The sequence below is a fragment of the Bos javanicus genome, chromosome 19 (assembly GCF_032452875.1).
Source record: "Bos javanicus breed banteng chromosome 19, ARS-OSU_banteng_1.0, whole genome shotgun sequence".
Classification (NCBI taxonomy): Eukaryota; Metazoa; Chordata; class Mammalia; order Artiodactyla; family Bovidae; genus Bos; species Bos javanicus.
Window position 1 is genome coordinate 40730907 of NC_083886.1, and position 16476 is coordinate 40747382.

General features: G+C 55.6%; 2 protein-coding genes and 1 non-coding gene across 14 annotated transcripts in view; 1 reads left to right on the plus strand and 2 right to left on the minus strand.

Annotated features, from left to right (window-relative positions):
- Nucleotides 1–870, plus strand: part of CISD3 (CDGSH iron sulfur domain 3) — a 3053-nt gene extending 2183 nt beyond the window's left edge. The window contains exon 4 of the mRNA XM_061391596.1: nt 537–870. Within this exon, the coding sequence (XP_061247580.1) occupies nt 537–716 (180 nt within the window). The 3' untranslated portion in view covers nt 717–870. The remainder of the gene's footprint in view (nt 1–536) is intronic.
- PCGF2 (polycomb group ring finger 2) overlaps nt 1–13226 on the minus strand; it is an 18203-nt gene extending 4977 nt beyond the window's left edge. Inside the window, exons 1-11 of one of the 12 annotated variants that reach the window (XM_061391582.1) lie at nt 12881–13224; nt 6269–6404; nt 5611–5707; nt 5263–5318; nt 5130–5180; nt 4808–4916; nt 4580–4634; nt 4395–4493; nt 3441–3521; nt 2918–3026; nt 1350–2782 (exon numbers count right to left, since the gene is read on the minus strand). In XM_061391582.1, coding sequence (XP_061247566.1) covers nt 2649–2782; nt 2918–3026; nt 3441–3521; nt 4395–4493; nt 4580–4634; nt 4808–4916; nt 5130–5180; nt 5263–5318; nt 5611–5707; nt 6269–6404; nt 12881–13087 — 1134 coding nt within the window. In that variant the 5' untranslated portion in view covers nt 13088–13224 and the 3' untranslated portion in view covers nt 1350–2648. Of the gene's footprint in view, nt 1–1349; nt 3027–3440; nt 3522–4394; nt 4494–4579; nt 4635–4807; nt 4917–5129; nt 5181–5262; nt 5319–5610; nt 5708–6268; nt 6405–11691; nt 12360–12424; nt 12687–12880 lie in introns of those variants that run through there. The other 11 variants (XM_061391583.1, XM_061391584.1, XM_061391581.1 and 8 more) reach the window with 11 other exon arrangements.
- Nucleotides 13227–16118: 2892 nt separating this feature from the next.
- TRNAN-GUU (transfer RNA asparagine (anticodon GUU)) lies at nt 16119–16192 on the minus strand. The gene has a single exon. It is a non-coding gene; the product is annotated as a tRNA-Asn (tRNA).
- Between the last annotated feature and the right edge of the window lie 284 nt (nt 16193–16476).

Genomic DNA, 16476 nt, shown 5'->3' on the forward strand with positions numbered 1-16476 from the left:
AGATGCTCACAGCAGGCAGCCAGTTTGCTGTCGGACCTCACCTTCTCCCCTTCCTTCCACCCCCCTCCCGGCAACATCCACTCCCCATGAACATGCCCAGTTGTTTGTTGGAGCCAAACAAAATTGATGTCCAGTCTTAAAGGCCACTCAGAGAAGTTCGTACCTTAAGAACATGGGAAAGGAAATGAATGTCATGAACCAACGAAGACTCGGAGCCATTAAAAAAACCCAAAAAACCATTATCAGTATAAAAGTTGCTGATACATAAGGTATCATTTCGAAATACCATTTTGCTTTGATAATTCTCTTTTTGGGTCCCCCAGAAACTATTCCTGTAAGGACATATGTACTGAACACTTTCTACTGGCAGAGTGCATGATAAACCTTTATGCATTTTATTTTCTTGAAATTACTCTGATTACTGTCACATTACAGATGACAAAAGTTGGTCAGTGTCACTCAGCTGTGTCCCTACCAGCACTGCCCTGCCCCAGCAGGTAGGGTTGGGTCTCTCTGACTTTTCTTTTCCTTACTAGCCCTTCTGTGATGGCTCCCACTTCTTCAAACGCACTGGCCTATCCCCACTGAAGTTCAAGGCCCAGGAGACCCGCACAGTGGCGCTCTGTACCTGCAAGGCAACCCAGAAGCCCCCATACTGTGATGGTACCCACAGGAGTGAACAGGTGCAGAAGGCAGAACTGGGCTCCTCACTCTGAGGGGTGGCTCACCCCAGGGATCCCAGCCCCCACAGCTGGTTTGTGAAGGGCTTGCTCCGATAAGCCAAGGTCTCCAATCTGGCGCAGCTGGGAATAGGCCCTGGCTTTGATGCCTGCCGGTGAAGATGCCATTAAAGAGACCTGCTAGCCCAGAGTGGTGTTCTTGTGGTCACAGGTATGAGGGACAAGACCTATCCCCCTCCGGGATCTTAACCTGGGCTGGGGACACCAGACTGGCTGCAGGGAGGGAACAATTAAGGTCCCTTCCATATGGGGTCCCCCAAAGCAAGATGACCCACTCTAGTACTCTTGCCTGGAAAATCCCATGGACAGAGGAGCCTGGTAGGCTGCAGTCCATGGGGTCGCAAAGAGTCGGATGTGACTGAGCGACTTCACTTTCACTTTTCACTTTCATGCATTGGAGAAGGAAATGGCAACCCACTCCAGTGTTCTTGCCTGGAGAGTCCCAGGGACGGGGGAGCCTGGTGGACTGCTGTCTATGGGGTTGCACAGAGTCGGACACGACTGAAGCGACTTAGCAGCAACAGCAAAGCAGGATGAGCCCAGAGACTAGAGTAGGCCAGAGGACCCCGCCCACCCTTCCTGTCCTTTCTGTCCCAAAGAACTACAGGCTCCAGAGAGTATGCAGCATTTATTACAAAGCCAGGAGATACAAACACCCCAGGGCAGAAGGGTACAGCCACAGCACCTCAGACACAGGACAAGGTGCGAACACAGACAAACCCACAGGGGATGCCCGGCCCCAGACATGTAGCTGTGTTGGAGTGCTGCCTCTTCCCCTCCCCGATCCGATCTATGTACATTGGAGGAAAGACAGGTGGGCAGGGGATCTACCCCTCGGGGGTGGACCATTTGACTCCAGGATGGAGCGGAGCTCAGACCTTACTGGCCTGTCTTGTGCTTTTAGATGTCTCTGTCGCTCTTTCCTGACTTGGCCGCAGCTGCGGGTGGGGAGGGAACTGGAGGACTGCTTGCCTTTGGCCACATGTGGGGTCTGTGCTTATCTGAGGTCACCCCGCCTCCACCTGTCCACTCCAGCCCCCAAAGAGACTGTCCCAGCAGCCTTGCTAGTGCAGGCTTCTGGGTGGCAGAGGGGGAGAAGGAGTGAGGCGGTTTACAATGTTAACCCCACAGGGGAAGTTCAAGGGCTGAGGCCTCCTGTGGCCTGAATCTTCTTTTCCACAAGATAAATGATGCAAAGGCCACACACATGGCATTGGGGGTGAGGGGCGTGGGGAGGCAAAACTATCTATTCTTTATACAAAGTTTCCACTGCTGGAGGAGGAGGTAAGGGAGATGCCCTCTCCACTGCCCACTTGCTCCTCAAAACCAGGGGATAGGCTGCATTTGTAAAAGGCACTGTCTTTGCAATTCTATGAACATTCAACAATGGTGGGAGGAGGGCACTGGTCAGGGTAAGGGTAGGACAGCAGCCAAGAGGGGGAAAGAAACAGAGTGGACCCCATACACAGCCAATTAGAGTTGTGCCTAAAGCTTTGGGGGTTGGTGGGGGCCCCTCAGCACCCCATGTGTCTTGGGACAGGAGGAGGATGGGGCAGAGTGATACTGGGCCTCAAGTGGCCCCTCCAATTCCACCTCTAGGCACCCCCAAAAAGAACAGAGAGAATTCCACAAGACCCCTTAAAAATGAACACCCCACCCCCCACACATACACACACACATAAAGTTTGTTTCCTGTGGCATTTAAATTAATCTGGTTGGTCCATAAAAAATAAGTATGTATATTTGGTTTTTCCTATGTACATATATATATAGATTTATTTATAAAACCCATCCCCCACCCCTAAGGTGGGAGGAGCTGGGGAAAATAGAAGAGGTGGAAAAGGGGGCCCAGAAAAAGTGGAGGGGTGGAGAGGCATGGCTGGAAAAAGAGGGAGAGGGTCCCTTTCCTCAAGTTAAGGGGGGCACAGGAGCTCCGTTGACAGTCATCTTGCGCCCCCTGCTGGTGGAGGATGGTGTCTGCAGGCAGTTTGAGGTACCCCCGTTGGCAGCTGCAGTGGCCCCACCGGCTGTCACAGGGGGAGCTGGGGAGGTGGGGTGGGGGGCCGAGGGGCCATGAGAGCTGGGAGAGCCATGGGAGGGGGTGGCTGGGCTGGGTAGGGAAGAGGAGGTGGCCGGCAGGGTGGCAGGGCTGGGAGCCTTGTCACTGACTGACTCACACTCGGATGCCCCGCTGGTGTTGGTGCCCTCGGAGGGGGTGGGTGCTGTGGGCAAGGTGAGTCGCTTGCAGGCTGGCTGGACACGATACTTGAGGGGGAGAGGGCCATTCTGCAGGGAGAAGGGGAGGGGAGGGTGTCAGGAGAAAAAGGCTAATGGAGCAGCCACCCACCTTCACCATATAGCACCCAAACAGGGAGAAAGGGAGGACGAGACACACAGGTGGGACTGACAAGCAAGGCGGGAGAGGAAGAGAGCACGTGTAAGACCAGAGACAGAGAAAAAAGGCAAGAGGGAGGCCAGAGAGCAGAAGGCAAAGTTTACTCCTCCACGGCCACCCAAATTTGCACATGTGGTCTGCCCAAGGATCCTTTTTTCCTCCTGAGTATGGAAGGTCATCAGCGAGAGATGGTCTGGAAGGCCACCCTGGACATGCCCAGCCCATGAGACGAGGGATGAACTGTCTCTGATTAGAGCAGGGTGGCCCACGTAATGGCCCAGGCTCGTACCACCCCACCCACTCACCCGCCGCCAGGGGTAGATGTAGGCGATGTCCATGAGGGTGTAGTATTCCTTCAGCGGCTCGTCCTCATAGAGAACCTCAACCTGGAGGAGGAAAGGGCAGACGGCTCATGGCTCCAGCCTTTTGGCAAAGAGGCTCTGAGCAGGTGATCCCTCATCCCTCAGGTTGCCCAGTGCATCTGACTTCCTCTCAGAGTTGTCTCAACATAACTCCTGACCAGCAGGTAGGAAGGGATGCAGAGCAGATGCCCACATCATCAAGCCACCCCTGGCCATCCACACAGTGCTCTGGGTCCCTTTCTATCTCTGGCATGTTCTCCAGAGGAGCGAACAGGCACAGAAAGGGCCCCAGGGAGAAGGCACACGGTGGAATCACAACATGCCTGGATCCCGCTCCAGAGATTGTTTTAACTGCTAAGATGTGAATCGAGTTTTAATCTTGAGAAGTTACTCCTCATGTGATTCTGACATGTGGCAAAGTTTGGGATCTACTGTCCTAGAGCCTCAATAGTCCATGAACCAGCAGCACCAGAAGCACCTGGGAGCTTTCTACAAACACAATGTCTACTCAGTCAGAATTACATTTTAACAAGACCTCTAGGGGACCATACGTATGTTCAGATTTGAGAAGCTATATCCTAAAGCTCCTTGGAAATTTCAGACTAGCCAGCTGGCCCTAGATATGGCCCCAAGTTTTTACATACACAGCTCTGCCGTAGTTCTAAGCGTGCAGGCATGCACACACTGTCTTGGTCCCATGTACCTCTGCACACTGGCTTCAGGAGAAGTAGACTGCCGCACCTGAATGTCGTTTTCAGTTACTGTTCTACACAGGCTGTTACACAACACGCAAGCCCTTGGTGACACCAAACCAGCCATGAACCATGACTAGGATGCACAGATTGTCAGACACATCCACAAACAAGACACATGTTTCAAAAGGGGCCAGGGACTTACCTTGTACTTGCTGGGCACGTCCATCTTGTTGCGGAGAAACTTGGCAAGATGCATGACAGTCATGGCTGCTGGGCATCGCAGGAAGCGCACACCTGTCTGCTGGGGAAGAGGCACCCAAGGGCTGGGGTCCACCCCAGCACTCTCTCCCAGCCCATACTCCACTCTGGGCAGGCCTGAGCACTCACCTTCTCCTTGTCACCATCCCCATTCTCCAAGGGGCCCTTCTTCTCTTCCCGGTCTCTGCAGAAGGAGAAGGAATGAAGCAAGGGAAAACCTGGAGCAGGCAGGACCTAACTGCACACAAACATCTGGAAGGCCCTCCCGGAAGTGCCCTTTCCTCCCAGGGAAGGGGGACGGCAGAGGGGAGGGACCTGCCTAGGACCCTGAAAGGGCCAGGTGTGGGCCAGACTTGCCTGACACCTTCGTAGAACTCGATGGAGAGGCTGACGATCTCGTCATCGCTCAGAGCCCCTTTCTCCTGCTCCAGAACCTCACCACGGTCCTCGTTGGAGCCGTTGGGGACTGCAGAAGGAGCGAGCTGGGAAGGCTTAGCTTAGGAGCAGGGACAGGCACCCCACCATCAACCCAGGGATCTCAGAGCTCAGTGCAGTGAGCCCAGCCCTCCCCCCAACCCCGGGATGGGAGATAGTGCAGTGGTGCCCACTGGCCTTCCATGCCTCTGGCCCTAGTGCCAGGGGGAGGGCCACGTGTGCACACACATGTGAACACACTCACCTTCTGTCAGGGGGTAGGCTGCATAGAAATCCCGCCGTCGTTTCATCTCATCTGGAAGAGAGGGAGCAGGTTCAGGGGAAGCAATAGGCTGGGCAGTGAGAGCTGGTAGCAGGGGGACAAAGGGTGCAGGTACCTTTAAAAAGCCCAGGGACCAATTTGTAGACAATGTCTTGAAGGGTTTTGTCAGATCTGAAAAGAAGCACATAGGAGCCAGTCAGCAACCATCTCACCCTGACTCTCCAGCCTAGGCCGCCTCTTCCCACCTCTCTCTCAGAACCAGGGCCCAGGCATGAGGGTCCTTGTAGGCCCTGTCTCTGCCTCTCTAGAATTTCTCAGCTGGATACATCATCCCCAAGGGACAGTCCATGCCCAATGCTCCTCCCCCACCTGCCCCCCGGGCTTCAGGAAGCAAGGATCGAGAGGGGACAGAGGGCAGCTGCTCCAGAGGATGGGTGGGAGCAGCAGGAAGTGCTGGGCCCACCTGATGCTCAGCAGTGGCCGGGTTTTATGGACCTGCACATCGCACATGGGGCAGTACTTGTTGGTCTCCAGGTAGCGCACGATGCAGGTTTTGCAGACTTGGGGGGTGTGGAGAGAGGAGGAAGAGTCAGAGTCCCCTTTGTAACCCAGGATCAGCCCCCACACTCCCTGCCCGGGTTCAGGTATCCCCTCCTCTCCACCATGTTCCCACAGCTCATGCCCTTTCAAAGACCCAATACAGCCCTGTTCTGCAGATGGCAACTGCCCTTTATCCATCCTTGGGGGAGGACAGATGTGTGTGTGTGCGTGAAGCCAGTGTCGAGTACCATGCGGAAGGTGAGTCCCAAGTTCCAAACCCCTTGTAGAACAAATCAACAGCCAAGCTACTAGATACCTCCCAATTCCCTGACTCCTAGTCACCAGCCCGTGGTGCACACCAGGGCACTCTGTATTCATGGGGTGCAGCGTCATCCACAGAGACTCAAGGAGGGAGTGGAGATTTCAGGTAAAAGTCCCCCAAATGAACTGCTGCGTTGAACCCTGCAGTCTCCTCCCAGGCAGTCTCCCTTTGACCTGGGACCCTCACCAGACACATGGACACGTTTGCTCCTCAAGGCAGAGGCCACCTATCCCAGGAGCAGCCCTCGACCCCAACTCACAGGAATGTAAGCACTCCACGATGGTAGTGGCATCTATGAAGTACCCCCCGCAGAGGGCGCACATGAGGTGAGGGTTCAGCTCGGTAATTTTGATCCGTGTGGTCCGATGCATGGTGCTGGGGTGGGGGGCGTCACCCTGGGGAATAGAACATGGAATCAGGAACCCCGGGATCCAAGAGCCCCTCCCACACTGTACTCTGCCTGCCCCACAGGCAACATCTCTCCCTGGGCCCATGGCCCCCTCCTCTCCCTCCAAAGCCAGACTGGGGTGGTTCTTTCTGACCCCCTCTGAGTGTTCACTGAGGGCTCTGGAGATTCCTGTGACCTTGAGCAACAAGCTCAGGTTCTATCTCAGGAGCAGCAGAAGGACTGAAGTTAGACCACAGGAAGCACCACTCAACTCTCCAGAGGATGTGGGGAGGCGGGAAAATGGAAGAGAACAGAGTTTTTAAAAATCTCCCCGATCCCAATCCATATACATACAAGTGAACTCCCTGGGAGCTATGAGGAAACAGCCTCCTGACTGGGTCTTTCTACTCCATCCTACCTTCCTTCCTCCCATCACTGCTCCAGGAAGCCTCCTTCCGTGGGAACACGGGGGGAATGAACACCCTAAGTCTGAAGGGGGCATCCCACCAACTATCCCTGGGCTCCGGCCTGGCCCTGGAGCAGCTCCTTGGAAACACACCACATGCCGACCACACAGGTTCTAGGCCTGGAGCTCCAGCAGGAAATACCTAGGATGGCCCTTAGGCCCCCAAAGTTGGGAACACACAGCTCCAGCCCGACCCCCAGCCCAGCCCCAGACTCTGCAGGTAACTGCAAAGGGTCTGGTTAAAACGCCTGTCACTGCTGCTTCCACAGGGAGGCCACCGCGCGCCCTGATGGGTGGCCTGCTGCACGGCGCCCCTCCCAGGCACACTCGGGAATCTCCGCCTGTGGGCACCGCCACCTGCCCATCTTCTCCCATCCGCGGCCTGGCCACAAGCTGCCCAGTGACAGGCTATAGGCCGTCAGGGAGGCCTGCCGAAGCCAGGCAGAAAGTTCTGTCCACAGCCCACCAAGCACCCAGCCAGGCCCTGGCTGGGTCCAGGGAGGACAGGCAAAGCCCAGGTCTGGACTAGCTGATGTGCTTACTTCTTAGTTCAGAAATCCAACCTGTAGCCAGCAGCCACGGTACCTCTGTCCTCTTTCCCAGAGGAAAAGCCCATGGGGCGGGGCCTGAGAGGGCAGCCAAACCCCCAGAGCTCTTTTACAACATACATCCTTCTCTCCTTTCCAGAAAGATTTCTAAAGCCAACACATTGGGTTTTCTAGGACCCGAAATTCACAGCTGGGAATCAGCAGTTACTATAGAGACCCCAGGATGAGTTTGGCCAGGACCCAAACAGCCAAAAGAGGCTGTCCAGAGACCAAAAGAGAGAGAGAGACACAAAGACCACATGTGGGAGAGACACCAAGCTGCAGGGCAGACAGAGGGGAACACGCAAGTCCAGAGCCAGCATGCATGCAGCGGCCCAGACCTGCCTGAGGAAGGAAAGGGGTCTCCGCCCCCTCAGCCAGCCCTCCCTGCATGGGTCCCCTCTTCATAATTATGTAGAAACCTTGCTGGCTACTATACAGTTTGGTTATTCCCACAGTAACCCCTGGCAAGATGCCCAAATATTATTACAACCATCCAGAGGAGGGAACAGACTCCAAGTGGCTAACTCGCTGAGTGTGTATAATATCCATGCTGTGTGTACATGCTGCTGGGCCTCCAAAGGTACTTCGTGTGACTACCTGTCGTGTGTGTGTCTCTGTGTGTGTGTGTGTGTATGTATGTGTGTGTGTACACAGCCAAGAAGAAAACTTTGGGGATCTGCTAATGCTGAGGGTCCAGATCAGACTGTGTGTACTTAGTCGCTCAGTTGTGTCTGACTCTTTGTGACCCCATGGACTGTAGCCCACCAGGCTCCTCTGTCCATGGGGATTCTCCAAGCAAGAGTACTAGAGTAGATTGCCATGCCCTCCTCCAGGGGATCTTCCCAACCCAGGAATTAAACCCAAGTCTTCCGCACTGCAGGCGGATTCTTTACCATCTGAGCCACGGGGAAGCCCAAGGGTCTAGACTGCAACTGGAAAATCTCATGCCCTCTTCTCTCTCCCTCTCTCCCACACACACATGTGGCGCTTCACACTGCCTTAGCCACCTCATTCACATATTCACTGTGTTTCCAAAACAGACACTTGGCTCTTAAGAACTCCCTTCCAGGGACTTCCCTGGTGGTCCAGTGGTTAAGACTGCACTTCTACCACAGGGGGCGTGAGCTCCATCTCTGATCGGGGAACTATTCGCATGCTGCAAGGCGCAGCCAAAACAGAAAGAGTTCCCATCCTCCCATTCATCCAGGTCCTGCCAGGCCAACTGTGGCCTCAACATGCAGGAGCTCAGTGATGCTCACCCTCTAATTTCTGCAAGCACTTGTGAGAATTCAGACCGAGACTACCGCTCGAGCTCAGTTCTGGATGCACGGGTGAAGGCAAGAGTTGTGGTCCTTACTGAGTGAAATGTTCCTCCCTCTCGCTTTAAGAAATGAGCCCCCTTGCCACACTCCCTGCTCCCCTCTCCCATCTCCAGGGGCCTCAGACTGTTACCTCTGGAGCTGGGGGTGGGGAGAAGCACTGATTGGCTCCTCACCTGGTTGCCATGGTTACCTGCAGGGCCCTGCCAGCAGGTGCCAAGAACAACTGTAAACAGGAGCTCAGTTCCCTCATCCGCCTTGTCTTTCTCCCCCCAAGAGGCCTCAGGACCCCACACCTGACACCTAGCTCCTCCCCAGCTACAACTGGCTGGACCTCCAGCTCCCATCACCTTAGGGCAGAGCCTAAGAGAGGAAGGAAGAGACAAGTCCCAAGAAGCAGAAAAGGGAGACCGCGCCATTTGCAAGTGCCCTGCAGCGCTTTGGGGGCCAGTTCCAACCACATCCCCACAGTGAACCTGAGCACCATCTCCCACCCTCAACTGGGGGCCAAGTCCTTCAGTACCGTCTGGCCCCATGATGATGGAATAGTCTTTGCTCCTGGCCCCCAGGTTTCAGGTACAGTGGCAGGAAAGGAGCTTGATCAGCACCCAGGACTCAACCCCAACTCCTCCGTGTCATCCAAATCTGGCATGAATCTTTACCCTTTCTCAAAGCCTCCTACTCACTAAACCAACCCCCTATATCTCCATTCTAACCAGGCTTTTTCTGGAAGCTCCCCTCTAATTCAGACTTCTTTGTCAGTTTATTTTTTTTTTTCTTTTTCCCCTGAGAAATAGCCAATCTTTGATAACCCGGAGATCGCCTTCTTCTCCTTCAGATTCTCAGCTTTAGGATTCTTTGCTCTGCTTTCCCCCCACATGAAATTCACCCAACTCCCTTACTAGAAAATCTCCAAGTCTTGGGAAAAGTCACTCGGGGTCACATCCAGACATCTAAAATCACAGAAGTGGAAGGGATCTTAGAAAGCATCTTGTCCAGTCCTTTCACTTTACAGATGAAGAAGCTCAGAAAGAGTCACGTCTCAGGTCAAGCGGTCACCCAGTGGCAGTCCTAGGACTAGACACAGCCTGACTCCTATTCCAGTGCTCTTCCCATGCTAGGCTTCCCACTCATTTAAGGAATCAATAAGCCTGGTCTGACTCCATCCAGGCAGGCAGAAGGACTCCAGGTTCCATCAGAAGACCATTCAGTGAGCCGTCAGGGTCAAAACATAACCATGAGGACAGTCTCTCTCTGAAGTAGGAAGAGCGGGCAGAGGCTAATGGCCTCACCCAACTTCCCTAATACAGGTAGGGAAGCAGGCTCTATGGAAGCTCAGGGAGCCAGAATGTACTGGATCCCAGAAGACCATCCCTCTCCCAGCCTTGTGGGTTCAGCTGTGGAAGCCTGCGGATTTGTGTGTGTGCAAAGAGAGCCGGGGGTGGAGGTATGCCTGGGACATTCAAACTCTGTGTTCCCTGACCCCTGAGTGCTCCTCCTGCCAGAAGCATCGAAAGAGTCCTCTAGTCTCCTGAAGCCGGGCTCACTCTACCCTCCCTCCCCTCCCACCTCTCAGTGTCCTAAGATCAAACAAAGACAAATATCCAAAATATACACAGTTACACACTGCCAGATACACACACACACATATGCACACACAGCCAGACACACCCCCTCCATTTTTCTCTCCCACTCTCAACACACACGGCCAGACACTTGGCCAGACACACACACAGACACACCCCATCACACATAGAGCCAGACCAGAGCCAGGCCCACGCTTGCCAGATGTACAAACCACTCCCACCCACCCCAAGAAGCACACAGTCTGACATCCCTGCCTGAAACCAGAGCTACAAACACACACTAACCTTTTGTGCATCCCCGGTCTACCCAGGGTAAATTATAACATAACTCTTCCGGCAACAAAGGCAGTACGGCTCGCAACCTCCACTCTGGGGGCCAGAGGCTGGAGGAGTGAGGTGGGCATCCAACCTGCACAAAGATGTCACCTCTTCGTGTTCAGGCTCTCTCCATTCCCATGGCAACAGCTCCATCAACCAAGATCTTCCAGGGAAGACCAGGAGCAGCAGAGAGCACCCCCCGCAAAAGACTTCAACTTGAACCCCACCCAGCTACACTCTCTCTGGATCCCAAGTCCTGAGTCTTACCTCGGGCCTGTTTCCTGCATTATTCCAAAGACAGCTCTAAGACCTCAACCCCCAACTCCAAACCAAGAAACCCCTGGGAAAACCTCCCCACCAGAAAGCTATAACAGAGCTTTCTTTATGCTCCTTCTCCAAGTACTAACACCTTGGAACAGAGTGGAGAGGGGGGAGGAAGAAGAGAAATGAGAGTTTCAGGAACAAACTGCAAGAGGCCCAGAGAAGGAGGCGTAAGAACGGAGTGAAACACCACCAGGAGACCACCTCCCCACCCCACCCCAGCCTCAGGGAGCCCTGGAGACTAAGGCAGCGCGGCGGGAGAAGCGGGGGGTCTCTGAGAGACAAAGACCAGGGGGAAGCGCGGGGCAACGCCTCCACAATATTTACAGAAAAATTCGCCATCCCCGGGCCTCCTCCCCTACCTCAAGCCATCCCGAGCAATTCTGGGCAGATGGGGGCAGTGGGGGAGGGAGAGAGGCACGCTGGGCCCCCCGTGGAGATAGGGGGGCAGGGCTGTCTGCTAGTTGAGGGGTCCCACCCCCTTAGAACTAGAAGCAAGAGGATCTAGGGAGGGGGGGCAGTCGGGCTACCCAGTGCAAGTGGGGCCAGCCGGCCAAACCCCTCCCGCCTCTGCGGGCGATAGGAAATATCGCGATAAATCTTCCCCATCTTCCTTCTACCCCCTCCACCCCGGCTTCCCCAGGAGCCTGGGTCTGACGATCAGAGGCCCCAGTTACCGGGTGGCCGCTCCTACCTTCCCTAGAGCCAAACTTTCGGCGGGGCCCCAAGGAGGGGTGTTCCGGAGAAAGAGGCTCCGCTGAGGTGGTTCGGGGAGGGGGCGGGGCGCCCAGTCCCGGGATTGGGGGGAAAAGGGAGCGACTGGGGGAGGTGCCCGAGAGGACGGCGCCCGGCAGGGAAGAGCGCCCTCCTCCGACCCCGCAGCGATCGAAAAGCTCGTCCCCTTCCTCCCGGCTTCGAAGTCCTCGCGCGTCCACGACGCCTCAGTGCCCACGGAAGAAACCGAGAGCGACCCCTCCCCAGACCGAAAGGAGTACTGGGGGAGAGCCAGGGGCTGCTCTAACTCGTGGGGAGGGCTAGGGGGGCAGAGATCCGCCCCAGCGCGGAGCCCCAAAGCCCCGCGGTTGCCTCGGACCCTCCCCCTCGCTACCTAGGGAGCAGGGTCTAGGGGGGCTGCAGCACAAAGAGGTGGTGGTCGAGGAGACGCCAAATCGTTAGAAGGGGGAACCCACTTCGGCCATCTTGGAAGGGAGGAAAAGGAAAAGGGGAGAGAAAAAAGGAGAAAGAAAGGCGGACGGGGCGAGCTAGGAGAGGGGCCGGCGGGGGTGGGGCGGAGACGCGAGACCAGGCCGGGCTCAGAGCCTCCCCGGGCAGGGGTTTGTAAAGAAGGATGTGCCGGCCCGCGTCCCAGTCCCCAGATGGTTACAGGGTCGGAGAAAGAGAGGAGAGGGGAGACTGCGTCCGCTTACCTGGGTTCGGGGTCCGGTGGGTCTCGGGGAGGGGGGGATGGGAGGGAGGGAGGGAAGGGAGGGGAGGGGGGCCGCAGCCGTGTCGCTCGCTCGGGCGGCGGGAGGGGAGAAACCTATGGTAAGAAAGGAGTTTGTGAAAGCGCTTTGGGGTGGGAGGGAGAAAGGGGAGGGGAGGGGACGGAGGGGGGAGGGGAGGGACCGGGACTCGGAGGGGGGGGGGACAAAATGGCTTTTTTCCTCCAGACAAGAGTAGGTCCCGCCCACTACTCACCCACGTGACCTCATTCCTTCAGGGTGTTTGCGGAGAGGGAAGAGGAGATGGGGGAGAGGCTAACGCGGCTGCCCCCCCCGCAACGCGGTGCCGGGCCCCCCAAAACTAGACTACGACCTCACTCTTTTCAACAGCCCCTGACCCTGGAGGATGAATTCTCTTCTCTGTCACCCTCCTCAACTAACCTCTGTCCCCAAAATATGTGTGCGCACCCCTTTCCCCCAGACCCTGCGGTCCTCGCCCCTAGCTGGGGCGCCTGGAAACTGGTGAGATGAGGACTCGACTGAAATGTGACTCGCTCTGCAGTCCTCCACGTCTCGGCCTCGACCAAAGGGCGCTGTGCTCGGGCGGGGGACGCGACGCTTCTGGCCACGCGTCCGGGTTATTTTCATTCACTCTAAGTGACACTCCCTTGAAATTAATAACTGCATGAGTGAGAACGAGCGACTCCTTCCCAGCCCCTGACCCCCTCGGCCGCCCGATCACCAGCTCTAAAACGCTGCGTCCGGGACCCAACCCGGCCGCTTCGGGGGCGCCAACTGCCGGGAGGACGGAGGCAGAGGCCTGGGGGGCCGTCTCGCGGCCGGGGCTCGTTTGCTGTGGTGGAGGCTGGCGCCTAGGTGTGCTTGGGCGAAGAACGGGACGCAACCTGGGCCGGGAGGCAAGCTGAGGCAGCAGCTTAGGCTCCGGGCCCGGGACAAAATAATCTGGCCGAAGGCGAGAGACCCGAATGTATTCGAAAACGGGGCGCTGGGGCTCGGAAGTGGGCCCGCGCTTTTTCTCTGCGGGGCACTGATTCCCGCATTTTTCGCCCGCACGCCGATTGCGCTCTGAGCTCTGCACTGTTGGTGCGCCTCGCTCGCCCTGGCGAGCGCAAAGGCCGCTGGTGCCCGCCAACTCCGACCGTCGTTCCGGGCTTCGGTCTCCAGTGGCTCCTGCCGGGAGGAGAGAACTAGCAGGGAGCTTGGAAGAGCTAGGAGCAGCAGCTGAGGCCGGAGCTGGGGAAGCCGATCGATATTACTTTATGGAGACTACGGTGGGCCCACCTCATTAGGACGGTCGATTTGCGTATTCGTTATTCAGGATTTATTAGGGATGGTCATTATGTCAGTCGCTCCAAAGAGCTCGATTACTCGGCCAGAAGCGCCATTAAGCGCACTGACGGTGGGTGGCTCAAGTTAGGAAATTAGGAAACGAAATCTTCAGCACGGATCGGACCCGCCTGCCTCTTCCTCCTTCCCTCCTCTTTGGCAGTCCAGGCAGATCGGAAGCTGAGGCCCCCGGACTGAATGCTTTCACCCTTTGGCTAGTGACCAGGAGACCTGTGGACACTAGCCTCCAAGTGACCCCAGCTTTAGCCTTTGGCCCACACTCACTGAGTGGGGACGGGGGTGGGGGTGAAGAGGAAGGGCTGGAGAGATTTCCGCCCGGGGAGGGGGGTGGTGGTCTGACTACCCTTGGGAGTAGGGTCAGGGGAAGATTCGATCACCTGCTGTCCTCTCCCTCCTCGTGCTGGGAGACCCAGAGTTCCCGCCCTTCACTGAAAGGGGGCTCTTGGCGTGGACACGCCCACTGTCCCTAGAGCAGGTGTGTTGCGGGCATCGTGGACTCTGCCCGGGAAGATTCGGGAATCCTCTTCAGTCCCCCAGTCCCCCTGCCGGAGGGGAGAGCAGCTGGGACTCTTGATCTGCGACTCCTTTCAAGCTAGAAGATCCCGGGCGAGAGAAACCTGTAGGGGCTTCGCGAAGGTCTCCGTCTCACCCATGATCCACAGGGGGCACTCAGGGGCTGCCTGGATGAGGGTGGGAGGCTATCAGCTAAGGGGAAGTAGGGTGATGTCCCTTTGAGTCCCCACTGCGGTCCTTTAATCCTGGAGTGCTGCCGGAGGGTGCCACCGTGCTCATTGGGAATCGGTTCACTGGTTCCTCAGATAGTTATTAAGCATCAGTCACAAACAAACCACAAGACAGAAGAAGCATGCTGAAGCCCCCACTACTACTGCAACTTCATCTTAGTCACTTCAGTCACTTTCCAGTCCCCACATCCCTGGCCTCTCTGGCTTATCGGGGGAACCTTCTGACCAAACCCTTCTCAATTCTGAAGTTCTCTGGTTTCCCAGCCAAGAAGCACCTGTCATGTGCCGCTGTCAAATATTGCACTAAGCACAGGGGATGTAAAGCTGATGAGCCCGGCTTATGCCCACAGGGCACTCACAGAGCAGTGGGGGCAAGCTGGAGGGTTACATAGCCTGTCCTGTTAGCTTCTGTGGGCACTGTGTATCCCTCGGGTTTGCTGCTACCACCTACCACTCCCATTCCTTCCCTCCCCCTGTAAGGGTGGATGAGCAGTGAAGAAGGCTTTCAAAAGAGGCCTCCTCTGAGCCCAACCTTGAGGAGAGATCAAATGTGGAAGGGAACGGCTTGAGAGAGCGCCTCCTAAAAGCAAGCCGAGTCTGCCACTCCCAGCCCAGGGATGCATCTCTGGCAGACATGAGGTGCCAAAGCTTCCCCTCGATTGTGTTAGTTGTAGTATATCAGGAGGTCACCTAGCTGACAGACTCTTCACCAGAAGAGTCACTGTCTGTCATAGACCAAAAGCTTCCGGAGGGCAGAAACTCGGGAATCTAGGTAATTATTTCCAGCACATATACTAAGAGATACTGTGGTGGTAAGATCTGGAAGAGGATGACAATGTTAGGAGAGTGCAGCTCCTCTAGACATTTTATGACTATCTTTACCTCTGTGCTCTTTAACTCCTCTCTCCCCAAAACAATGTCCTTAGATTCTGCTTCTATTTCCCCATCTTCTTCCCCACATCTCTGTATTTCTAGAAAAAGAACCTGTTTTGTTGTTGTCCAACTCCTTTTTCTCGTGCTTCTCATATTGAGCCTCTTTTCCCTTTCTCCATTTTCCCCAGGTCTTCCTTCCACTACGCCTATTTGTCATGTCTCTTCTTTCTCTCTGCGTATACCACAGCTGTGTTCTCCCTTTCTCACCTTTCTCTTCATCCCTCAATTTGTCACTGCCTTTGTCTCTCGCGCTATTTTCTTCCTTTCCAAATGTAACATTTCGAGATTGCAACATCAATAGAGGCAGACAGTGGAAAATTGACCCATCTCCACTGCAAATTCATTCTTACTCTTAACGAAAAATGCAACCTGAAACGTGTTGCACGGTGAGACAAAAACCTGTCTTGGCTTTTCCGGCAATCCAATTTGGGGGCGGGGTTGGAGGTAGGTGGCGGAGGGAAGTGCGGTAGAAATACTGTCATTCACTGAACAACAACGAATTTTCAATCACAATGACCCCCTGATTACCTATAGAAAAAGCTTTGTCTCTGCTATTTCAATACAAAATTTGGCTTTACAGCGGTTGACTGAATAATGCCTTTAGATTTTCCTTTTTTATGGTGGGAAAAAGGAGACGTCCCTGGGTGGGCTCGAACCACCAACCTTTCGGTTAACAGCCGAACGCGCTAACCGATTGCGCCACAGAGACTGTGATAACTACTGCAGTGGCGGTGAGCCGAGTCAATGGGCGTGAGCCTGCGACAGCGGAAGACAGAACAAATCCCATTACGGGACGAAAGAAGTCAGACCCAAGGGAGAAAGGGAAGGGTCTCGATCTAGGGGTGGGATCAGGCGGGACGTGCAGCCTGCCCTGCATTGGCTCGGGGGTGGCTGGGGCTGGCGAAATTGTCGCCTGCTTCCTCTGGATCTTAGACTTGGGGAAGTCCGGAACGTTCTTCTTCAGGGTGATCTGATAATGAGGCTTCGTGAAGT